Source organism: Cimex lectularius, unplaced genomic scaffold, assembly GCF_000648675.2.
Source record: "Cimex lectularius strain Harlan isolate CLEC.00 unplaced genomic scaffold, Clec_2.1 scaffold78, whole genome shotgun sequence".
NCBI lineage: Eukaryota > Metazoa > Arthropoda > Insecta > Hemiptera > Cimicidae > Cimex > Cimex lectularius.
In genome coordinates, this window is record NW_019392658.1 from 1,378,293 (window position 1) to 1,405,140 (window position 26,848).

The 26,848-nt window shown below is 38.6% G+C and overlaps 1 protein-coding gene across 6 annotated transcripts in view; it reads right to left on the bottom strand.

Moving 5' to 3' along the window:
- Positions 1-7,421: 7,421 nt before the first annotated feature.
- LOC106663326 (aldehyde dehydrogenase family 3 member B1-like) overlaps positions 7,422-26,848 on the bottom strand; it is a 30,118-nt gene continuing 10,691 nt past the window's right edge. For 3 of the 6 annotated variants that reach the window (XM_024224823.1, XM_024224825.1, XM_024224824.1), the window contains 9 exons: positions 21,597-21,740; positions 21,427-21,531; positions 18,614-18,835; positions 18,393-18,556; positions 17,257-17,487; positions 16,997-17,194; positions 16,819-16,934; positions 9,450-9,585; positions 7,422-7,809 (listed from right to left, as the gene is read on the bottom strand). In XM_024224823.1, the coding sequence (XP_024080591.1) occupies positions 7,644-7,809; positions 9,450-9,585; positions 16,819-16,934; positions 16,997-17,194; positions 17,257-17,487; positions 18,393-18,556; positions 18,614-18,835; positions 21,427-21,531; positions 21,597-21,740 (1,482 nt within the window). In that variant the 3' untranslated portion in view covers positions 7,422-7,643. The remainder of the gene's footprint in view (positions 7,810-9,449; positions 9,586-16,818; positions 16,935-16,996; positions 17,195-17,256; positions 17,488-18,392; positions 18,557-18,613; positions 18,836-21,426; positions 21,532-21,596; positions 21,741-26,848) is intronic. The other 3 variants (XM_014388078.2, XM_014388079.2, XR_002909838.1) reach the window with 2 other exon arrangements.

Genomic DNA, 26,848 nt, shown 5'->3' on the forward strand with positions numbered 1-26,848 from the left:
CCACGACCTTCGGCTAAATATGACCTACTCTAACCACTTGAGCTATCATGTTTTTGATCCACCGGACAACTCCCCATCTCAACCTACAACCTTTCGAATTTTCCCTCTTTTTGCTATTTTTCCGAATGGATCGAAGTCACGATAGCTCAAGTGGTTAGGGCAGCGGCGTATTTAGCCGAAGGTCGTGGGTTCGAATCCCGCTCGTGACCCTAGCTTTTTTCCATTTCGACCAAAACATTACGTAAAAAGATAAAGTAATTGAAAGAAGTAATTTGGTATAATGGATTATTATTACGTTACGGAATGAAATGATGAATTTGAACCGTGGCTAATGGAGTAAACGTCAAGTGTTAATTACGTAATTTGGACGAATCTGAAAGCTGTTTCCACTCTGTTGTGAATGCCCAATCCTCAGCTATTATAATATTTTTTATTTTGCATGTAGTATTAATTTATATAATCGTTTATTGTTTGTGCTTACCTTTCTTGGGCACAGTGATTCTGATAGACGGTCAAAGGACTATTGCCATGTCGATGTTTTTTTTTACTTGTAATGTATATGAAATTATATATACAAACATGGGTCGAGAGAAACTTTCTATCCGACCATCATGTCTTTTTAATTGTGCGACTAATGATCAACACATGAGTCAATTGTCAGTTGAAAACGTCCCAAAATGTTCGAATAAACACTGACGAGTCTTTTCGAAAGCTTATTAGAATGTAGAAAACAATACGCAATTAATAAAAATTCCCGCTGGATTTTTTTTTTAATCTCACGGGAAAATGCTCAGAAAATTACATTTTTATCCGAGGGTTTATCATCCGATTTCATTCAGGCGTCTAATAGTTTAAAACAGGCCATTCGCGTGAATAAAACGATCAAGAACATTACGATGAAAGGTTTATTGTATGTTGTTTTCCGAAAATGATCAATAGTAATCAGAAATCTCACACAGTTCAACGACTGAACGAACAATTGACAGACGGATCTATCGTTACAACAGGACAAATTCTATCCAACGGATCTTATATTTTTAAACATTTCTTTTGGTTAAAAAAAAATTGAAACGTAATTTGCAACATTTTCGAGGTAAAAGTTGAAACTTAAACGCGTTCGTTAATTGTAATTCAAATTGTTCCAACCTTTTTGTCATTTTATACAAACTTCACCGCCATGGAGCTGTTCGTTCGGCTGGTGATGAAATACCACTCGGCACCTTTCAAACATCTATTAAAGGGGAACTTAAATAACATGTGAATTCTTAAATTGGCTGCCCTATAAACAAAGGCACACTATGCGAGCCTCATGGCATATTTAGCAATTCGATTAGGCTGTTAACTTACGTAAACAAGCAGGTTTCGTTAATTTGGATTTGTGAAAGAATTTTAGAGACAATCTATTTCCCAGGAAAGCCTAGGCTCAAATAGATCAGATTCAGATCTGATACGATAGGCATGTTAAAACATAGTTAAATATACACTGTAAGACAAAAACCGGATTTTTTCTTAAAAATTTGCTTTTAAGTCGAGAAGATCTCGCGCCAACGACAGACTTAGCTCTAAAAACAGTCATCAGAAAGCTTTGTGATACAAGCCTAGTCTCTAGGCCCGCATCAGTTGCTCTACTGCTGGTGAAGCATCGAGTAGAAAGAGTAGTCGCAAATCAGCACCTCGCTTGCACATTTGAACAATGGGGGACTGCTTGCCTCGCTTCATGTTCCAGGCGTGAGTCCTTATTCGGTATTCTATAACAAAATCGTTGAAAACAGACGGAACAGAACGTCCATCATGGAAAAGAATGATATCCCACAATGCAAAGTACAACACGACCCCAACACGTGAAATCTGTACCACTGCAACAGTGCTACTGTCTCTCAACTTATGTGCTGCGTCGCATCGCAATGTGCGTTCCATTCATTCTCTACGGTACAAAGGTGGACTGGAGAGGCGTCGAGTAGAAAAGCGACTATTCACTGGTTTCAGAGGCTGCTCTCTTCAAAGATGAATGCCGCTTTGGTTTGTGGCAAAGGAAAAGACGTGGTGAACAATTTGCTTCGTGTTCCAAGCGAGAGTCCTTTTCAAAGATGGCCTGTTATAATATGGGGTGGAATCGACGTCCATGCTTGTACCGAACTGATTGTCATACAGAATGGATCTTTGGCTGCTCTAAGGTACACTGAGGAAGTTCTTTTGGAAACTATAGTCCTATTCGATTCATTTATTGTGGACAACTTCGCGTTAAGCGAACAAACGTTGAACAGCTTCAAACCGCGCTCTTGTTGAAGAATGGGATTTCACTTGACGAAATACGATCGTTTATTTACTCAATGCCTAGGAGCCTTCCGCGGTACTCGTCAGGTAAACCAACTCACCTTATTTGCTCTTACAGTACACCTCGTACACCGACAATCTATATTTATCTATTCGATTCTAGAAAATCATTTCTGCTTTCGGAGATTGGTCGACTATCCTTCATCTTGTTGTAGACACCATTGCCACCGGTTGAGGTATCTCTGAATATAAGTCATTAAATGCTTCTGTGGAAGATCAAGAGCAGCCACGAACCACCTCATATCTTATACTCAAATTTACAAAGTGTCACTTTTAAATTGTCCAAAACACTTATTCACTCATTTATACGATTTTGGCTGGTATCACGCTGGGTAGCGTACTCGTTCTCCACTACAGAATTCGCACTTCACTTTTGCCGACACACCAATCTTCATCTCCAATAAAGATGCCGTTACAGCTTTACGAAAATTACAAAATCATTTACACACACGCAAATCCTGGCTCTGCCAGTGAATAATATAGGAGCTAAATACTAATCTACACATTTACACTTTACAAAAAAACTCTCGCCTCTATACTTCAATCTTTTTCCAAACGTACAACTCGGACTTTTCGACCAATGACCTATCTAGTGTACAATGAACTACCTTCTCACATTCTTTCTACTTCCACCACTCCCACTCCACCACACACCGGGCCGTTCGCGCTGTAGACCCATTACTACCACTTTTTAGTTGAAGCTGTACTGCCCTGGTTTTCTGAACATCGTTCAAGCATTTGAATGTGTAGGGCACTTGAACCTGCTGTGGAAAATTAAGAGAGTACTTTCTTTTACTTAGTACCTCCGACCGATATTGTAAAGTTCATCAACAAGGTAAAAAGTAAGGTCATGAACAACAACTTTATGCTAACAACGCTGGTGTTCCTCAAGGAAGTGTACTGGTACCATTACACTATATCTTCTATACCTTATACCTCCTATACCTTCTACACAGACCTTGCCCTTTACCGCAAAACCTTGGTATTCGACTATGACAAGGCTGATCCTGTCATAGCCTCCAGCTCTTTCCAACAGCCTGGAACCACGGCGTCACGCTTGGAGAACCAATTTCAACGAAAACAAATTCCATCTGTTGACACTTTAAACAAAACTCTTCCTACAGACTGCTATAGCAGAATTAATATTCCATTCAAACCATACGCGTTACTTATGTTTATGCCTAGACGAACGGTTAATTGAACCACACACTCAACTAAAATGAGCAGATTGTAAAAGGTATAATCGGGACAGCAAAGAACGCCAACCACTATCGTATTCAATCCTTTCAATTCAAACTTGGTTCGTACTTAAATGCCCCCTTCTATGTCAGTAAACATACCATTCACACCGACCTAAACATCACTACGTACGTGACCTTGCCCGATACCTCAAATTCCATCCAGATTATTTCCTCACCCTATTCAATTAATAGATAATATATCCTATCTATTTTATAATCTTCAAAAATTAGTTAACTCTCAAATATTCAATTAGTTAGAATCCTTAAACTTACTTGTACCTCTTCAATCTGGCTTCTCAATTAATTCGGCTATTTTAAAAATAACTACCGATGTTTATATGGACCCAGGTAAAATTATTATTCTTGTCCTTCTTGATTTTCTAAAGCCTTTGACATCATATGATTTCTAACCCCTCTAATACAAATCCACCGGTTTTAGTCTCTCCATTCTTATCTCTTCCTACAACCGAAGAATTCCCTATCTAATTCCTTTCGCTGAGCCTCAACTCTTTTCAACTTTATGTCCCGTCTTTTTGAATACCGCGTGCCCCTACAATTTAAACCGAGGATGATTTTCTGTTAAATTCTCCCCTTCGTGTTTAATTTAATATGTTTCATTTATTTTTATGCTATTACATTTAATCATTATTTACATACATTATATTTATTGGTCCATTGAACAAATTACTTCTTTCAATTACTTAATTTTTTTATGTAAGGTTTTGGTTGAAATGAAAAAGATAGTGCCATGAGCGGGATTCGAACCCAAGACCTTCGGCTAAAAACGCTGCTGCTCTAAAATTGTGATACTTATACACGATACTTGACAGGATAGCTCAAGTGATAGAGCAGCAGCAGCTTATTTAACCGAAGGTCATGGTTCGAATCCCGCTCGTGGCACTAACTTTTTCATTTCAGCCCAAACCTTACATAAAAAGATTAAGTAATTGAAAGAAATTATTTACGAAAGCCGAAAGCCCCAGAATAAAATTTATTTTCTTCTTCTTTTATCCTATCTTACTCTTCCTATGAACCCTCCAGCAGGATGGCGATGATGTCCCATGGATGACCGACACAGTCTGGAGCACTAGGTACGTCATAAATCCACACACAGCCCTAAAGACAATCAATTCAATAATTTTGTCAGAAAACCGTTAAAAATTTGTAATTGGGCCCTTAGAGGATGGAGAAATAGCGAAACGCGTCTGACTGACCAAAACGGCGAAGAAAGGTGGACCAGTATGATGAGAGTCGGCCGTACACCCCCTATACGACATTTTATGAGGAACTACTAAATATTAAAATTAGTGCTGAGGGAATTCAGCAAAATGCGTACAAATTTGGAAGGAGGCGACGTGTTCGAGAAAAGAAAAAAAAACAAGAAAATAAATTGGCTGATGTGCATTGGCTGCGCAATAAAACTTGGCCCTGAACACGAACGGCATAATAACACCCACAAGAATTTATTACCAAGGTACAACATTTTTAGAAATTCTGCTACAACTAGCTGTCCGGCGTGGAAATGTCCCTCTCGTTCGAACTGATAGCACCTTGAAATGGTAGCACCCAATGTCGCCATACCTTGCTTTAAAACGGATTAAGGTTCTCCATATAAAAAAGAAGCTTGCCTCGATCTCAGCTGACCTAGTGAGTAAAGCAATAGCTAATTAATTGCTCGTTTAATCAAATCAGTGTCCCCTGAAATTTCTGTTGTGTGCTTTGATAAATGTATGTACATTTCGAAATAACCTTTTTATTTCCTGTAACGATTACTGTTTGAAAATTATTGATTTTTAATTATGATACTCGTAAATATGAACTTGACCGTTCTTCAACTGGATGACTAATCCCTTCCTTCCGAATGCCGCTGGCAAACCCCTAGCTCATCGGGCTTCATTCCACTTTTCAAGTTGGAAAGTAAACCTGGAGTGGGCAAGAGTACAAAAAATGGATTACGATTATCCTCTAATTCCCACTTTCACTGTTACAAGGTCGGCGGGCTGAGATATTCGTACCGGCGTCCTTGAATGTCCTTAGCCTTTACACAGAAATAGGTAAGATATCTGAAACGTGTCCTTAAGCGGGCGCACGCTGTGTTTTTTAAAACTCCCGTGCTTTTTCACGCCTAAATTTTTCACGTTTGGCGACTTAGCTTTTTTGTGTCATTCCCTAGGGGGATCTTTCCTTTTGAAAATCCCGGATTTCTCAACACCTATCGATTCACTGTAAGCATATTCAAGGTGAGTGTCGCAATAACGTCATTCCACAATTTTGGACCGATAAGATAACGAGAATATTTTAATTTTTTTATAGCACTAGTGAAATAACTGGGACCGGTCACGTCTCCGAATCATTTTTGTGTATATTACACCTTGCAACTCTTTAAGCAGCACTAAGCCGAAATATTTCTATGATAGGCAGACCCAGAAAAATAGTCGTTCTTTTTAAACAACACACTCAAACATTTTGGTATGGTTATGTTAGGAATTAAATAGGGTTTTAAGAAATGGTCAGGTACCCATCCTCTCAAAAATTGAGGCACGGGAGTTGAAGTCCTCAGGGTGAATGTTAAGACTGAACGGTCTTTAAACTTAGGTAAACATGCTACAGTTTTTCAATCTTAAATCATAGCAACTGAACACTGCACCAAAACAAAAAGACTAGGTACATATTCCAGGAAGATAGCCTTTTTCTAGACAGCCAGGCGGTAATTAAGGACGTAGACTCATGCAAGGTAAAGGCAAAAAGCGTTTGGAATTGTATTGAATACCTGGCAGAGGTCAGTGACACCAATGACCACTTGGATCCCCGGGGATTCGGTACAGAATGAGAAAGTGAACATGTTGAAATGAGCCAATGTGAATTCTCTAAGCCTCGAAGCCTAGCACCTTGCCAGAAAAAAATACACCCAAAAATGGATCCTGAATGAGTTCAAAACTTGGTGGAGGAACACCCCAGGTATAAGGCTTGGGAAAAGATTCATAGACGGGCCATCAGAATGACTTACAAAGGAATTAACTGGAAGGTACCCGCAATAAAATCAGGATTCAGGTAGGGCTCCTGACAGGGCACTGCCGTGTGAGAAGGCACATGCACTGAATAGGAGTACAGAAGAAATACTGTGCAGATATCGCCAGGAAGAAGAGGAGACCGTAGAACACATTCTATGTTTCTTGAGGGTCTATGTAGGTGTAGATTCTTGCAACCAGGAGTGGAAAACCCGCAAACAAGATCCTACACCTTACAACTGAGGTTGACCTGAAGCTGGCCAGTGAGTTTAAAAAATGGAGGAGCACAACAGATCTACTCAGGTCGACATGCGGAAGGTTTTGTGGCATGTCTGTGGAATTCACTCATTGGACGCAAATAACCCAAGAAACTTCTAGCAAGTTTTGGAAGGAAAAAAGAACAAAATGCATTAAAGGAAGAATGAAAAAATATCGAAAACTAACAAGGTTCTTAACAGGGCACTGCAGACTTGGTATTTGAATAAGATTGGTATAATCCAATAAGGCACGTGCAAATTCTGCAAAGAAGCTGAGGAGAGGCCAGCCCACCTACTAACAAACTGTGGTGCTACCACCTACTAATTGCCCGCAGGAGGAATTTTTTTGGGATGTAGAACCGTAGAAGAAAATGAACTACCGAGACAGGGCCTACTAAATTTCTTGATGAACTAGGGTTTAAGATGTGCTATAGGAACAGAACGTTGGATACAATAGCTCTCAAAAGAAGCAGCATATTACACACCCCGAATATCAAATGTATGTTTGAAAGTAGTGCTTGCGCTTAAAAAGAAATATTAAAATAGATTGTTCTAGGTTGATTAATTTTTGAAACATGTAGTAAATACAGTAGTACTCTCGAGCATTTATATTTTATGCATATTTATTTATATAATATAGATATTACATAGTATAGATTTTAATGCAACATGAACTCCCTCTCTAAGTTAAACTATTTACTCAAGAACCATAACTCAGCTGACTAGTGCAATACAAACCTTGATTCCTAACAGTGTACATTTATTAGATGTAACCTTAAATTATCCCGTCTAAATAATGAAAATCACTCCGAGAATCGCTTGTAGAGAAGTATTCCCAGTTGTCCTACGATGAGTCCGAATATGAAAACAATCGAGTTTACGAACAGCGGTCCACAGAAGGTCATCCTCATTCCCAAGAAGTGTGCCAACAGACGATGTTTTTTCGTCGTGTACGGTGGGTAGCGTATCCTGAAACAAGACATAACAATTAATCTATTGTTCAACTATATTTTTTTCACATCCGTGTTCAAAACCTATGAGAGAATAGATTTTCTGCCATTACGCGAACGCAAACCAAATATTCAAAAATATTTGTCGGGCAATTGAGTATCCGTTTTAGCGAAAACATGCTCTGTTCACCTTTTGTCACGCTCTATCCGGTGATAATCATTCAGATGGATATATTTCAGTAAAAGTATAGAATAATAGGAAGGTGGGAAATAAATAAAAAAAATTTAAAAAACGACAAACCGCTGATGTCATCGCCGGCCATCTGCGTATTGACTTATTTTCCTGGTCTTTCTAGCATGTTTTCCAGCATTTGAGCGTCTAAATAAGCCACTGACTCTACTTTCATATAAAACTAAGTAGATATCCTCAAATAGTAACCTTTCATTGTACCTCAGGTGGTCAAATACAGAATAGATAGAAAATATACAATATAGATATATACATCACCACCCTATACAAACATAGATGTATGGTCACATTCACTCTCTCCCCCAAAGTACTCGAAATTCCTCGGGGTGGAGTTGAACCCACTCCATTCTCACTTACTTTTTCTCTCCAGACGTCACACACTCACTCCAGAGTATTCGATATTCACTCTAATAAATTACAATCATTCCTATAAATTAACATCCGATAGGAATATAAAACACATATGGCCCCATATTCAATTCCCCAGAGTACAAGAATGTAGAAAAAAATCCTAATGGTGAATAGAGTACCACTTTTATCTCAACTTTGACCAATTAAGTGTCCGAACTATTTGAATATTGATGGCCCAAAAAGCTCCGTGTGGGGGTAATGAATCCTGACGGCATTTTTTTTTATATGGGTCTTTTTACAAAATCCTTTTTAGGCCCATTTGCATTCAACATTAAAAAATACAACAAGGTAATAACTAATAATAAAATAAAGTAGCTAAAGTTTGGCCAATTTTTTTTTCCTTCGAAAATCTAAAGTTTAAGATATATCCCCCAATTTTTTACCGATTTCATCTAAACAAATCAAAATGTTCACTAAATAAGGTCTAGTTTCAGAGAGTGTCAGATCTAGACGTTGCCGTTGAAACAATATTTATTTTCTACTGGAAGCTACCGACAATCGAATCGTATCTGCCGTCAATGTACTCTTAGGGCCGAGAGGTACGCAATAATCCGACATCAGCTTTCTCACTTACTCATTCATGCAAACGCACAACCACATTCATACAAATTGTTTAACAAAAATATATGCTACTACTATTTATACAAACAATATTTAGAGATTAAATATCGGGAAACACCCCCGTTTCCATTAACAATCGTGCCCAAGGACTGTTTTTATCTCCGGTGCTGGGCCTACTCGCTTCTCATAAGGAGACAAGTCCTGGCCCTCATCGAGGCTAAGTGTAACACATTGAGCGACCTTTCTCTACAAGCGGACACCTACGGATTTTCACCCAAAAGCGGGTGTCCGTTGACAGTCGGGTATGGTCGATCCTCAATCGGGTTAGCACGATCCTTTCTTTTCGGTTTAGAATAACTTAATATAACAATTGTATTTGTACAATGTATGTAATGTATTAATTAACATTGCATTTGGATATTTTTTTTGATTCATACCTCCATATACGATCCAAAACGGCGTTGTAGCCCTTCACGACGCAACTCTTTTTGTGGGTGAACGTGTCAAATGTGTATTTGCCATGGTATGCGCCAATCCCACTAGCTCCGACTCCGCCGAACGGCAGGGAATTTACTGCAAAGAGAGAAAAAGCGCATAAATTACTAATAATCATTCAAACTCGAACATTTTCACAAGTGAACGAGAGCACCAACGTGGCTTTCGAAGCGTGCAAGTAGAGGTAATAACAGTATATTAAATTGTAACTAAAGATTCCGAAGAAATTTCATGCTCCACCTGACCGACAACTCGGCGTTTGCTAACTGATATTTAGCCGGACTTCCGAAACTACGTAAGAAGCGGAAGGGCCATCCCAGTTTGGGTAATTCAATGACATAATTTATCCGTTCCGTCAGAATAACGTCATTGGGTAAACTTTCAAAGGAAAGGAATTGAGACGATACGCCACGGTTTTCCATTAAGTCCACAGGCAGTAATCATAAGTTGGTTTAAGTAGTTTTGAGGCGAACTGGCGCAGTCTTGCAGGACAGTCAGGCCCTACTCCCCAGGGATATTCAAGTCTCTGGACGACTAAGATACTCAGCGGCCAGGGGGACAAAACGGTGCACCACTTATACCACCATCTACTGTGTGGAACTTACCACTTTCCAGCCACTTGTTTTGCCAAAAGTGCTATTCCTTTTCTCGTAAAGATTTTCTATTAGTGGTCCTATCTTTATCCTGGTCGAGAAGGATCTGCAAGACCATATTTAGGCCCTGAACTTATTCTTGGGATAACAAAAACAAACACAGAATTCTCCATCATAGAATGGATGCAAAAAAAGAAAAAAGGAGACGTGGATAAACTCTACGGGTGCTAGACACAATAAACTTATGATAAAACAACCCTCACCAAGACTGGCAAACTCACTGCTACAGTCAGACAGGGCAAAACTCGTAGGAATGATAGGACTATTTACGTGTCACTGCCTCACTGCCATCTGATATATATTTAATGATAACCGCATTTGTAGGATATGCAGTGAGGACGAATAAACAGCCACACATATCATCGTCGAATGAGAGGCAACCACTCAATGGAGACATAACCTGGGATGCAAAGAAAACCCAGGGAAAGAAATTGTAGCAACGACAGTCAATAACCTAGTTCGCCTTAAAAGAAGGATCGAGTCGATAGATTGAACTAAGGAACTAGGAAAGTATAGTAAGCCAGAAGGCTGCAGTGCTTAAGAAACAACCCCCCCCCCATTCCAAGTCTCCTTTCATCATCATCAACATCACCCAATATCCATTAGTAGAGACTCGAATCTGTACGATGACATTTCTTTGAATTCAAAAAGACTTGCTAAGTCGAAATTTATCCATATCCTGTAGATTTTCCTACGACCAGTAACGTTTGTCCAGCCGCAGCCAACTGAAAAGTAAATCCTCTAGCGATGTAAAGAAATGCTGGAGCAAAAGTAATCTAACCTTTGGAAGTTTGCACAAATATTTTTATAACATGGCAATCCGTACCATGTGTACGTACTAGGCGACCCAACATGCTGGCTCCAAGTCTTACGTCTCTCAGTTGCTTGCATACTGTAATGAATGAACAATTGTTCAATTTAAAATTTGCTGGAGAAGTGGAGAAATTTCTGGCATTATACAATTACAAGTTGATAGGAATAACCTTAAATTTGTATTCTTTTCACTGTAAGAATCTACCCACAACTTTCTCACATTTTTATGATCTGTAAAGGGGTTATAATAATATTGCGTTATGATATAATCATCATTACCGGGGAAGCAGAGAAGCTCTAACATATCAAGAGCACGGTCGATAAGTGGCCCCTGAAGGATGTGACACGTAGAAGAAGGGTCAACCTCACCCGATTGAGAATAGGCCATGAGAGGTTGACACAGGAAACGTACTTTCAAGTCCGCGAATGAATCCGGCATGCAAGGAAAGGTTGCTCGATGTGTCCACCGAAGGTTGCAATTCTTTGGCTTTATTTAGAGAGCATGTAGGAATGTCACCCGATATGAGAATCGAGCTTGAGCACGGCAGCGAATGTTTGGGTCCCCTGTTCCGATTCTTGGAAGAAACAGGGTTGTTTTATTATATTTAGCAGTGATAGGTTTGTGTACCTAACGTGTGTTGAGAGTGAGTGTATTTATTGGCGTGAATGTGTAGTATAAGAGAGCTGAAGGCGGAATATTGAGTACCCCCATCGATCCTCAATTAGGTTAGTTTTGTAATAGGTGTAAAGTGTAATGGAGGAATATCGAGAACTCCACCATCCTAATTGAGTGAATGTGGTGTAAATAGGAAATGTATTTAAGGATGAGTGAGAGTGTGAATAGGTTTGTATTTAGGAACTTCATGCGTTGGGTGCTGAAATGGCCTCGTTGTTGACAGCATCTATGTGGCTGGATGGACAAGACCGAGATCTTACCCCGGTCTGCCCACAACCGGGTGATTGATTCTTGAGTCCTGCCAGTAATTGGTTGTAAATGACAAAAGCTGGAATTGTCGGTGCACTGCTAGAAGCGATCAACTCAACTCTGCACATGTGTACATGTGTGCATACATGCTACTTAGACTATTCTTACTATTAGAATCACTAGATATTTATACGGGATGAGGACACAATGAAGAGCACTTCTCAAACAGGCAATATAAATCTGGCTGATTTTCTATTGGAAGTAACTTGGCAATAGGGGCAACTCGAGACATGACTGTATAAGATGATGGGCTACTGAGTCGTCCAGTTGCTTGGTTGTCTGGTAGTTGGAGACGAGATCTGCGTATCCCTGTATGAGTAGGGCCTCAAGATTCTCTCCGATATGGGTGTATTTAGTTTTTACCTGACCTTAGGCGAACATTTTGAAAGATCACTAAAACATTTTGGAAATTGGCTACAATTCATCAGTGAGGGTCAAATAAGCCACATTGGTATCAGCTACTGTTTTACCATTTATATAAGTTTGATATAAAAACTGTCATCAAGGTAGTGTTATTGATGGTATTTGATCGTTACTGATCATCTAATTTTTCCTCTGTTGAACTGTCAGTCGCGTTTCGGCTATATTCATTGTTGGGTCTAGATGATGGGAGTAGCCAAGTTTTATAAGGATATGAGAGCTGGGTGGTATGTTTCCATGTCTTTTTTTGTTTCGGTTTATCATTGCGATTGTCGGTCCTTTGATTGATGATGTGAGTTGTTAATATGTGAATTTATGTTTGTCTTTTTCGTGTCGAATGTTTTATGTTTGTATATTTCAATTTTTTCGAGTGTGTTCACTTTTCGTCCTTTTTGTACATCGTCGAGTATTTTCATGCTTTTCCGTTTTGTTGATGGTTCCTGATGGTTTTCCATGAGGTGAGTCGGGTCGTTTCTTTTTCCGTCAAATGATCGTAAAGGTATTTTTCGTCCTATCTGCTCGATATATTTATCTATCTCCGCATGTTTTTTTTCTGCTAAGGTTTCGTCGATTGGCCACTGCGACTAATTAGTATTAGGCTGTTGAACACCTAGCGAATTAGCAAAATGGGGTAACATTTTTTTTAAAGTAAAAACTTGACATTAAGTCCTCCGGGTTAACGGGTGATTTTTTTAAAATAAATAATAACATGAAAAATGTTTTATAGGATCTAGCAAAAGTTAAGACAAGAATTTTCAGACACTAGTAAAATAATTCAATTTTTTTAATAATATGGTTAACCTTCGGACCTGAAATCCATGACCTCTCAATATTGAGACCGTTTGAACCAAGGATTGTTTTTTATATTTACAACTATTCAAATAAAATCCAAGCAATAATTTTATGCACGACCTACTTCAGGCCCCTCTGCATGTCTGCACTTCTTTTCATGGTCTTTCACGCGTATTTTTCAACCCGCGGCCCTTTGAGCGTCTCGATCTGTTATTGACTCTCTACTATTGTGCGAAAACTAAGTCGATATCCGAAACTGCTGCTAACCTCTCATTTGTTTCTTAGATTGTCAACTACAGAATTGACATAAAACATACAGACCATTGACTAATTCTAAACTATAACTGACTCGTGACCAACTGACCAAAGTCAACTCAACTACTGACTGACGAGTGACCTTTGAGTAAACCCACCTTTTGTAAACCTCTCCATACACGGGACTTTCTTCCCCATGACTGTACCATTTTGTATTACTTGAGCTTTCCTTGGGAGGGGATTCTCGAGCTTCCAAGGAAGACACAAAATGTGTTGTTTCGACTTTTGCATATCTAATCTATCCACATTCTAATCGTTCAGTACAGCTAATACAATAATCTTTAGACAATAAAATAAGAAGAAGAAGAAGAAAAATAACTTTATTCTGGGACTGGTGTCCCCTTAGAATAATTTACATGAGACAAAATATAATAACCTTCTATGAAGTAACATAATTAAAAAAAAAAAAAAAAGGAAAAAAAAGATAGATAGAAATCGTGGCACAATGTATGCCAGTAAGGCGGGCCAGAAGAGAAAATTACGAGGTATATTAAACAAAGACAAAAATAATAAATGTTATCGTGAGGTCTCTGCTTGGAGGGAGAGGAGGTGATTATAAAGATGGGATTTAAATGAGGAGAAGGAGGCAGCGTGACGAATAGATAGGGGAAGGGAGTTCCAGAGTTTAGGGGCTCGGATCAGAAAGGATCTTTCGAAGGTATGGGTTGTATGTTGCGGAAGGATAAGGTCGATTGGGGATGAGCGGGTTTTACGGGTGTGATGTGAGGAGTTGAATTGGAGGGATTGGATGATATAAGGAGGACGACGAGTGTGGATGGACTGGAAAAGAAAGCAACCTAGGAAATACTGGGCACGGAAGGAGGGGAAAAAAAAATACTAATTAGTTACACAACTAATTAGCTATACAAAAAATATTCTTCTCACGATATATATTTAATATGAAATCTAACGTAAGTGGATAGCTCCAAATAGTAGCCTTTCATTGTACCTTAGGTGGTCAACTACGGAATAGATATAAAATATACAATACAGATATATACATCACCACCCTATTCAAGCATCGATGTATGGTTAAAAAAAAATTACTTTTTCTCTCCAGACGTCACACACTCGACCCAGAGTAATAATTATAATAATTTGATGTTGTGATATGTTCAATCTATTTAATTACAGAATTACCTCCCTAAATAACACAAATAATCACAGAAAAAATATTAAAATTGCACAATCGACAAAAAGGTGATTAGTCAATTGGAAAGGAAATAATTGTCGATAAATATCTTAAGAGAGATCTTGTCAGGACCGGTGAAAAACAACTGAGAAATAATTAGCTTGTTTGTTTGTTTTTTAACCACTGCGTTACAATAATTGTATTAACGTATATTGATTAGCTTTGTATAAAACCAAGCAAATAACCTTAAATGTAATCAAAAAGGACCATCTATTAATAAAAACGCCAAATCAATTCAAACTTCCGTCAATGTTGCAAGCCCCTCTCGCATGGGCGGTCGATGTAAAGGACAAAAGGACAACGGTTTCGTTCCACCGATAAACATTGGATGATCAAGATTTCAAGAATGGACCTTCTGATTAATGTTTTATGAAACAATCGATTTCACTCATGATTTTGTATCCCTTAGACAGACAGAATGAACAATTTGTTACAAACATATAACAACTCATGTTTACACCTTGTAAATTTCATTAGAACTCATTAATATTTATGAAAGGTATCGGTTGAGATAAAAAAGTCAGTGTCACGAGCGGGATTCGAACCCACGACCTTCGGCTAAATACGCCGCTCCTCTTTTTCATTTGTCGCCGAGAATCAAATAGATTACACAACATTGGAAAAATGGCAAAAAGGAGGGAACTTACAATCGCTGGATTCGTCTGACGACGAGAGATACCTTTCGATATGAATTTAAAAGGTAATGTGTTTTTTAAGGATCACTAGTCTAAAAGACAAACTTGTATGCGATAGAATACTAAATATATGAGAAGTTTAGGGCCGACAAACAGCTGAGGTCATCGCCCGCCCTCTGGGTCTTCGTACTTTTCTGGTCTTTCGCTCATATTTTTCAACATGCAGCCATTTGAACGTCTCAAGCTCTTCCTGACTCTCTTATTTTATCCGAGTCGGAGGGGAAGTATCGTCCTCACCCAACTAGATCATACACGGTTGACACACGGACACCTGCTTTTGGGACAAAGCCGCATAGGTGCTTTTTATCCAGAGAAAGGTGTGACCCACATAATAGAAGCCTGTCATGCCTTGGTTCCACATAGAGAGCGTGTAGGCATGCCACCGGAATTGAGAGTGGTTCTAGGGTATAGTAGGGGGTTTATCAGTCTCCTGTTCCTGTTTTTAGAGGAAGTGGATTTTTTTTTTTTATATAGTAATGATAGTTTTGTGTCTCCATCGTGTGTTGAGAATGAAAGTGTTAATTTTTCGCTGCGATACAACTTAAGACTAAAAACGTTAAAATAATATGTTTTTCTAAAAAGTTCAATTGTAGGTTCAAAATTAAAACATTTTAAATTGTGTGGAGCCCTTATGTTGTAACATAAAGATCAAACTTTGGCCATTTTTTTAAATAGAGGGTTCGATTTTCTTTATTTCCTCAAATATCACGATCCTGCCTACTGTGCTCCGTCTGCGAAAAAGAAGACTCTCCTTGAAATTTCAATAAAGTGACGTCAAACAACTAATATTCTTTTTTGCCTTGAAATCCTCACGGAATGAAATAAGAAAAAGACATTCTTGCTAGTCAAGCGACCGACTCAATTACTCAATTTTAGATTTTAATCTCATGCTCCCGGGCAATCTACGAGGGAAAATGAGTGGACGTTAATTTTCAAAAAACACAAATTGTAATTGAACGGAGTCTTTTCTGGAAATTTAATCCAACATGGCAACAAAACAACGTAGAATTATATATCTTGTTCGATAGCCGTGTGTGGGGGGGGATGCGTGTGTGTGGTGTGTGTGAGAGAGAGAGAGTGTGTGTGTGTGTGTGAGTGTGTGTATGTATGTATATATATAACATGGTATATAAATAAATACATCGTATTGGAGAATTGCGTTGTAAACGACTCAAGGGTTAAAATGTTAATTGCAGCAATCTGACCCATGAAAGGCGTTTTGGTCCTTGACTTTGGTTACATAAATGCACGGGAATCTAGTAGACGTTTGTTGTCGTTACCAATTATGCAATTACTGTTTGGATATGACAAATTGTTTTTCTTTTAAACCTGAATAATTATTTACATCTAAGATTATTCACAAGGATAATGGATTTACAAATTACAATAAAATGGTATGATTAAAAATATGTGTGCCCCAATGAATATACACCAGACTTGACCCACCTATGGCATAAATCACCGTGTCGTTGATGCAAATCCCACCGGAGGAGGTTCCAGTAATGAATTGCTTTTGAACCTTTTTGTCCTGCGAAAATACATAGCATGCCAACGGTAAATCTCTGTAACAGGAACACGGACGGGCTTAAATGTATGTAAACTGTAAAATAGAAAATTTCTTTACCTCTCGTTTATAAAGTTGACGGCATCCTCGACAGTTTCGACGTTGTAAATGGGCAAAATCGGTCCGAAAATCTCATCTTCCATTACTGATTCTTTGAGTTTGACGTCTGTTAGTACTGTGGGAGCGATCTTTCTGTCTTTTTCCCTTATGTTGCCACCCACGACGATCGTTCCTTCCTTGAGCAACGAGCAAAGCCGCCTGAAAGAGAAAAAAATCCCAAGTCATTCTGCTAGAAGTCCGAGTTTTGAATACATCATTACTTGAAATGGACTTCGTTGATTATACTGCAGATATCCTTCGAGTCCAACGGTTTCTCGCCGAAAAATTCCTCGATGCCTTTTTTAAGTTCCTCGACCAGTTTGGATTGGATGTCTTTGGAGCAGAGGATGTAATCGGGCGCGATGCAAGTCTGCCCGGAGTTGATGCATTTGCCCCAGAGAATCCTTCTCGCCGCTATCGATATGTTCGCAGTCTTGTCTATAAAAACTGGGCTGAAACAGCGATAGAAGACATTACCCCCCTACTACCACATATTTGAACAATACCTTATTATACTACAAAACAGTATGGAAGAAACAATAAGAACATCATCTCAGAGGTCATCTGCAACCCTAGTTGGTATGACACGTCCTCACAAGCATGCGCGCGCATTTGGTCGAAGACGAAGAAGGGAACGTTAAGGATGTTAATTAATTATTCTTAAGTAATTAATTATTCTTTTCATCTAAGGTTTTTGGTTGAGATGAAAAATTAGCGTCATGAGAAGGATTCGAACCCACGATCTTCGGCTGAATACGCCGCTGCTCTAACCACTTGAGCTATCGTGACGTCGATCCCCTCGGTCAGCAACGTCCCATCTCACCCTACAAACGTTCGAATTTTCCTTCTTTTTTCCATTTTTCATCTCAACAAAAACCTTACATTAAAAGAATAATTAATTGGAATAACAAAGATGGTCAATTATGGCCACTAAACAAATATGGATTTTTCTTAAGGTTTTAGATTGGAGGAATTGGAATAAGGTGTAGCCCCGAACCACTCTGTAGGTGCACATCAGACGAGTGTTTTGTTGATGGTTTGTTTTTCAAATTCAAGTGGATCGAAGGTCGAGTCTGAGTAAGAGTATCTCTCTTATGTACTTCTGTACTATGTCAATGGTATGTCATGCAGTCGTAATGGAGGACACAGGACTTTCGTGTTTTCCACAATTTCCTTCTTTTGCTTTTAATCTCCATTTGCACTACCAGTCCAAAAACTTATCCATGTTAAATCGGATCGATTTTTATTCAACAGGATGGTTAGTATTCTTAAGGCACAAGATTCAGTACTTGGAGAAGAATTTTTTTCTATTTTCGTCAATTTCAGTAAAACCAAAAATGTAAAATTTCTAGAATACCTTTTCCCGCCCATTTCCAAAGTGACCGGCGTCAGGTGTTCGTTCGCAGCGGCTCTCACCAGTTGTCCAACCCTTTTCGATCCGGTGTAGAAAATGTAGTCGAACTTCCGTTTCAGTAAATTCTCCGTGAGTTTCACTCCACCGAACAAGACGTGGTAGCAATCCTGGAAATCGAGAACACCATTAACCTTCTGCCTCAGAGCAATGTAGCTTGGTCTCACTTTGTCCAAGTACTGGGGAATTATCTTGGTCAACGCTTTAGACGTCGCCGGAGAGTTTTCCGATGGTTTCAGGATGACGCAGTTGCCGGCAGCTATCGCGCCGATCAGCGGCATCAGAATCAGGTTGACCGGGTAGTTCCACGCCCCGATTATCAAGACGACTCCTCTTGGGTCGTTCACGATGACCGCTTCGTCTAACAAGGTAAGAATTGTTTTCGGAGGCTGGAAATAAGTCATTTGCTTGTCAAATGTTGCAATTATTATTCCAAACTTTTTTAAAAATTTTATCCAATATCTTGACTAGAAATCGGAACTGAAAGTTGATTTTTGTCTACTGCCACCTTATCAGCGTATTTTTAATAACATTTTTCATACTTTACATTTTTGTTAATAATATAAAGTCTACACTTTAAACTTAGATTTAAAGTTCGATACGATCTCATAAAAATAATATATAAATTTGTTGTGAGATTTCCCTTAGCTACCTGCGAGATTATGAACCTGCTGGCCTTTCCGATTGTAATATGTTCTATTTTTGGATTTATGTAAGCCCGAATGTGCACATGTGCAGAGTTGAGCGTATCACTTCTCGCAGTCCACCAACAATACACGTTTTTTTAATTACAATAAATTACGGGCAGGCCTCGAGAATCCCCGGGTGTTGGCAGTCCGGGGTCAAACCTCGGTCTTATCCGTCCAGCCACCGAGGTTGGGCTCCGAGTGCTGACAACAGCTAGCAGCACCCAACGCATGTAGTTCCTAGATTCAAGCCCATTCACACTCTCACTCATCCTTAAATACATTTTTTTCCTATTTCACTCAGGATGGTGTAATATTCGATATTCCTCTGATACCCTTTACACTATATATCTAAGCTAATTGAGAGTCGATGGGGTACGCAATATTCCGCCATCAGCCCTCTTACACTAAACATTCACTCCAACAAATACATTCACTGTCAACACACGTTAGATACCCAAAACTATCTGAACTATATATAATAAAATAACCCTATTTCCTAAAAAAACAAGAGCAGGGGACCCAAAGATACGCCGCGTGGTCGAGCACAATTCTTATATGGGCGCCATTCCTACTTACTCCATAAAGGAATAACACCCTTCAATTGTGTGGAAGACATTGAGCAACCTATCTCTGTATGCCGGCATATGCGGGCTTTGGCCTAAAAATAAGAGTCCGTGTGTCAACTGCTTTTTTCAAGCATTCATTCTAAGTCGGGTGAGGATGATCCTTCTTCTGCAGTTTAAATTCTCCGGGGGCCACCTATCAATCGTGCTCTCGACGCGTAAAAGCTTCTCGAACGACCCAGTGCTATGACACCGCCACCATTTCTTTAACATATTCTTTACTTCTTGTTAAACGTCGGCGGGTCGGATCGCGATAGTACCGTCTGGAGTGTGAACCGTTCCTGCTTTCGCCACCTCGTCTGCATGTTCTTTCCCTCCCAGACCGCGTCCAGGTACCCATGCAATCACTACCGATTTTCCGAGGCGCTCCAACTCAGCGTTTCTTTCGAATAAAAGCACGACAATGAGATCCTTCGAGAATCAGGGAATCAGTGCACACTATTGACAATGCAGTCTATTGACAATGGCGTGGTATATTTCGAATATTAATTATGTTAAAGGAATATAAATATTAATTTTTTGTTTTAAAAATATTGTTTTTCTACTTTCGAATGTTCAAGCTGCAGACACGGTACACAATTGTTTTCCTCTCACCTATTCCATAATGCAATCATTTGGAACAGCCAAAAAAAAGGAAATATTTTGCCGCTCTGGTGGTTGGATGAACAACAAAAGGAAAGTCACATGGTGGGACATGGCTGACTTCTCTTCGATGCAAGCGGTGGCCACCACGAAATGTTTTTACGATTTGGTTGTAAAAAATTGTTAATGGTTTAAGTTGTATACCTCGGCCGTCCTCTTAAAGGGCAAAAATTAAAGCCCTTCAAAATCGGATACACCGGATGTAATATCCAACTATAGAAAACCACATATGCTCTTGTTTCGTCAGGGGCGATTAAATTTGGTTTAATAGTTTATGCCAATCAATAGGTCCTGAGCCCATCTGTGGCATAGGGATACACATTATCAATGAGTTCCTTAGATAAAAGAACGAAATGAAAATGAGGAAACAGTGGAATTCACATACTGGATATAAAAATTCTAAGAATAACCTTCTAGCAAATTTTGGACGGGAAGAAACGACAGAATCATCAAAGGAAGGAGGAAAACCTTTTAACAGGACACTGCAGACTGAATGAGAATTTGATGAAGATTGGTTCTGCCAAGAAGCAGAATTGACACCACCGGTGTGCTGTAAGAACAGAACTGGGGATACAATAGCTCTTAAAGAGCGCACTAAATTACCCACCCCCATCTACATCTAACTTATGTCAAGTTGAAAGATTATTTATATTGATCGTTTTACACAGGTTTTCAACTTACTTAGTGTGCCTGGTTAACAGCAAAAACTAGAAAAAATTGAATAGTTAAACTTTTGAAAAAATTTATTGTCAAACTTACTTTAAGAAATGCAAAGAAACTGTAGTTATTGCAATGCTTGAAAATAAATCTTATGCTACAAAAAACTGTTTACATTTTTTTCTAGATTGAGTAGTTTTTGACACAACCAAACACGGTTGGCACCCTATGTGTAGTATGTATAGCATGTATCTATGCCAATTTTTTTTTCTTTTATTCTGGGTGATTGGTTATCCAAATCTAAAAGTTATCGTTTTGACCAGAAAAAAGTTAAAGTAAAGGCAGAAAAGGTGAAAGTATAATAATTACATGACGTACACTGTATGGTTCCATCCATGATTTTAGATTGCTGAGCGCGTTTTTCGCTTCGTTTATGGTAATATCGATTTCTGTTAACGCCGACTCGAATACACTCTGAAAATAAGATAATTGTAAAATGTGATAACAAAAAAGTGTGCATTCGACTTTGTATTTTTTACCTTGTTTAAATCTTCTTTCAAAGCCTGATAAAACTCATCTCTGTGGACTTCGCACATGCGAATGATGTTCTTCAATTGTTGCTTTCTAAATTCGTAGGGTTTCGATTTCCCTTTTGCGAACGCTGTACGCGCTTTCAGCAATACCTGTAAAACATTTTTTTTTTTTTTTCAATTGAGATCTAAATTCACCCAAATCCATATCAACTTTATAATATGTTTTTACGTGGCCGTGGCCACAGCACTAACACTAAATCCAGCGCTGCACCAGGAGGACACGTACCATGAGAAACCAGCCAATGCTGGCACTCAGAGTGAGGGATTACGGTTCAATGAGGACTCGAGGATATCGTCGATTAAGTCGACTTGTCGCGTTCTCGGAATGGAAATGTTTAGAGAGGGCTCAAGCAGTAGGATTATGTATCGAGAGGTTAGTGCGTAACTTTAGGAATCAGGAACGGATCAGTTCGATGAAAAAAAGAAATGTTGAGATCATTGTGGATAGTGAGGTTAGTGATGTAGTAAGGAACTTTGGATGAGTTGCCTGAAGTCTTTTGATTAGAAGGGTGGGATACGCTGTATGTTGGATGGCTTGGCAGAGCCCCAGAGTCGTATGACCAAAGTGGTTGCAGCAAAGCCGTATTAATTATTTATCCGTTATTTTAATGTACCATCAAAACGGATCTCGATCCTAGAAGTCTTAGCAGTTGTCCAAGTCCAAGTTGTTTTCTTTTGTCCAAGTTAAGCTGTTGTCTCAGAAGTCTTGTATGGGAATTCCACGTCAGTCTGCTGTCTAGGTATGGTCCTAAGTATCTGAATTGAATGGATGTCGGTATCTCTTTGCTGATTATGTAAAGTGAAGGACAAAACTTTTTTTCAATGTGAAGGTACGCTGAGTACATTTTGCTTCATTCAGATTTGTCCTCCACTTGCACCAATCTTTGATGAGCTCAAGGTGTTCTTGGCTGTTGGAGGACTCGGATTCGAGTTAGAGGACTGAATTGCGGTTTCGACCACGTAGATGGTGACGATGGTATGGGGTAGGTAGTCAGCGATAGATGATATACAGGATAGGACACCGGTTTTTTTGTATCTGTATGACTTCAGAGAACTCGTTCCCGCACCTCACTCAAAAACAGCGGTCGGTTTGAAATGTATTCAGGATAAGGTAATAAGGAGTAGTTAAAACAATTAATTTTCTAAGGCCAAAAACTAATTTTTGTATTGTTTTCTTTCCGATGGGGCCGCCAAGAATGCTCCCTTGTGAACAGTGCTCCCTTATTAGTAGCCGAATCCGGGTGCCACATTGGAGGCGGTGGACACCCAGTGGGAGAGAGGAGATTGGGAAAGACGATCTTTGGGTGTATTTCAAGCTTCGATAAAAGAGGACTTCCTGTGATTTTTTTTAGAGATAGACACAGGACAGGGCGTCTTATAACGAAGCTTGAAATACACCTGATGATCGTCTTTCCTTATCTCCTCTCTCCCACTGGGTGTCCACCGCCTCCAATATTATGGTATCCCGATTTGGACTCCTCATAAGGAAGACAGCACTATAATAAAATTGATAGTAACTTCACTAATTTCGAGGTCCGCTTGACCAATTAATACATTACAATTAATTAAGGTTTTTAGTTGAGATGAAAAAAACTAATGGCACGAGCGGGATTCGAACTCACGATCTTCGGCTAGATACGCCGCTGTTCTACCACTTGAGCTATTGTGACCTCGATCCACTCGGACACCAACTTCCTATCTCAAACTCAAAACTCATAAGGTGGGGTAATTGATAGTAACGTGTAATTTTCTGTAGTTGTTTGAATTTTGTGTTAGCTAGTGCAAACAAGGAATGCTTTCGTGCTGGATAAACGAGTTTTTTGGCTGAACAATTTCGTGTCATCGATTTTGCGTTACCGTTGCTTGCACATGGTTTAGGTAAGGTTAGGTAGGGTTATGGTTTGGGACGGGATAGGTTATGTTAGACATTAATTTCATTGACATTTAAGAAGCGTTAAAGTAGTTGATACATTAATTATTATTAAACAACAAACAATCATTTTCCTCATATTATGGTGTTTAATTTATACATGACCGTGAATCAAGAAATGCCATATTTCATTAAAACTTTGTTCAACTAATTTGATCGATTTTCAACACTGGCTGCTATTCGTATTTTCTTATTGTATATTTTATTTAAACAATGATAAACTCATCAGAAAATATATGTAGATGATTTATGTGGAGTGTAAAGTGAAACGCTTAAGATTTTAGGGGGGGATAGGTGTCCTGTTCTGATTTTATTTTGGTCCAACGGGGGCAATAGCTTGAAAGTTTTCCGCCTCGGGTCTTGACCTCTCACCAAGTTATTTGTGAATGGTCAAAAAAAATGACCTCCCTCGTACAATTCACAAAGGCGGGTCGGGGAAAAAATAAACAGCTATGCTGCTTGTCAATGCTGGTTCAATTTGTAACAAGTTAAAAGCAACAACCATCGCCTATTCTCGCTTTAAGCTTTTCAATGGTTCAGTATGATCTTTTCCTTGTTCGTCCTATGTGTAAGCTCTAAATGCAGCAAGGTGATTTGAAGAGAACTTGTATTATTGCGGTCCTTTCTGTGTGTTTGGTAGGGTTTTCGTTTTCGATTAGTCGTACGATACTTAATTATTGATGATCTACGTGAATGAATATTTAATTGCCTGTTGTATGGTTTAAGTTTGTTTATTGCCTATTCCAAAATGTCCTTTTTTTTAACATGAATATGTTTTTGGCCAGGATATACAAAGGTTTTTTGCGTGACCCTTTTACACTTCATAGATTTAGTCAAGATTAGCGTTAGCATAGGTAGGGTTAGGGACCGGTTAGGTTAGGTTAGCACACTGAACGTATGCGTAAATAATCATTAAGTAGATAAAATTTTGGGGAAAAAATCAAGGCATCATATGATGTGGTGCTCAATTTTTTACAATATTTCTGTTTTAATAACTTGGTGGCAAACCAAATTTGTGTAGCCCATCTTGCATATTAATTTCTTTAACAATATGCAAGATGGGTATATATATATATATATATATACACTTCTATTTCTCAGGAAAGCCTAGGCACAAAAAGCTCAGATATAGATCTGATACGATAGGCGTGTTAAAGCGTAGTTAATGTACGCTCTAAGATAAAAAAAAACCGGTTACTCGGATTTTTTCTTAACAGCGTGTTTTTAACTCGAGAAGATCTCGTTCTAACGACAGACGTAGCTCTACAACAATCATGAAAAAGCTTTGTGATACAAGCCTAGTCTCTAGAAGGCCCGCATCAGTTGCTCTACTACTGGTGCGTCGAGGAGAGAAACTTTCCAAATCAGCATCTCGCTTGCACATTTGAACATTGGAGGGTTGCATGCCTCGCTTCATTCGTGAGTCCTTACTCCGTATTCTATAACAAAATCATTGAAAACAGACGGAACAGAACGTCCATCTTGGAAAAGAATGATATCCCACAATGCAAAGTACAACACGACCCCAACACTCGAAATCGTAATGCGCGTTGATACATTCATTCCCTACGAAACAAAGGTTGCTACTACATCGTGTCAAGTCATACGCTTATTTAATTCCATGTCTAGGAGACTTAAGTCCCTCCGCGGCGAGGCTAAAGAATGTAATATGTTTTGTTTTTTCTTTTTTTTTACGAGGGTTCACAACAGCAGAGGTTATATCAACTCTCGGTGTGCCGGTGTTTTTTTAAAAAAAAGCCCATTTGTAAGTATGTCGGGTTCGAATGCAGGGCCTCTGGTTTCGAACCCGGGACCTTTCCTTACAGTGATTAGCGCCGTGTCAACGTCTAAACCGTTGCAGCCACCGACGCCCCAAAACGCGTTGTTAACAACAAAACTAGATAATAAATTGTTAGTTAAATTTTAATCATTAAATGATTTTCCAGTATATTGATGAATTTTCTTTAAAAACCATCATAATTAAATATTATTAAGTAAATAAAAATTAATTAATTTCGTACACAATAGTATACAACTGTAACCCCTTTTCTATCTGGCTTTCCGCAAAAATGGTTTACCCAATTTATGGCATGGCTCTTCGTTCAAAACGTAATTAAAAACGATATACAAACTCAGACAGATAAAGGAAAGACAAGTAATTTATCGGAAATAAATAAATAAACTTTGAAATGACAAAGGGGAAAGCCTTGACTCATTTTGACAAAGAATAAATTTTACTGATTAGTGACCGTTAGTCAATGATTATTCGGAGGTCGTGAGGTGACCGCATCTCATGACTTCCGAATAATAATAAATTTTACTTTTTTTTAGATACGTCCGGACAGCACCGAAGACAGTCAGTGTGAGTACTTCCCTCTCTTAGCATAAGAACAAAGGGAAAGATAATCCGCCTATCGGTACTGGCGATTAGAGGGGTGACACAACTTACACAAATGTAACTTAAGACAGTATTTTTGGCTTTACAAAGCCGTCAAAAGGAGTGCTTTTTCAAATAAATTAAAGTATAATTTATAACATTAATAACAGAGATAAAGAAAAAAAAGGGAAGTTATATAAATTGAATAAATCATATTTATTTCTCTACAATTGTGAAAAACATAACCATATCATTTTGCCAGACAAAAAATATACAATTTAAAAACAATAAACAATTGGCCATGTAACGTTAAAAATTATGTAACTTAAATAAATAACAAATAACTTATAGGAAAATCAACAGACGAAAAATACATATTATTAAATTAACTAATAGCACTTAAATGGCATCTACAAAATATTTTATGCAAGTGACGATCTTAAAATGTAAGCCTCTGTAAAGTCAATCGACTATGTCCAATCTTTACCATTTAAAAAAGCTATCAGTGTTTCCCCATAGAGAATTTCAAAGCCGAACAACCATTCATAATTAATTTTTTTTAATGGCTTTATGTTCTGAGCATATAGCCAATGGCAATGTTATTATGCGTATTCGTTTTTTTTTTTTGTTGTTGTTTTTTTTGGGGGGGGGGAAGGGTAGCGTGAAAAAATGGCCAGAGGCGACGGTGGGAATCGAACCCACGACCGCGGGATCCACGAGCCGAGAGTCTCTCACGCAAACCACTCGGCTACGGCGGCCCCCATATTTTTTATTAAAACTCATAAATTTCTGATCTCGTTTAAATTGGTCAACCTTAAAATAACTATGTTGTAATTAATATAACTATAAAATACATAGGTTTAGTGTGAAATAACGGTAAAGATAAATTAG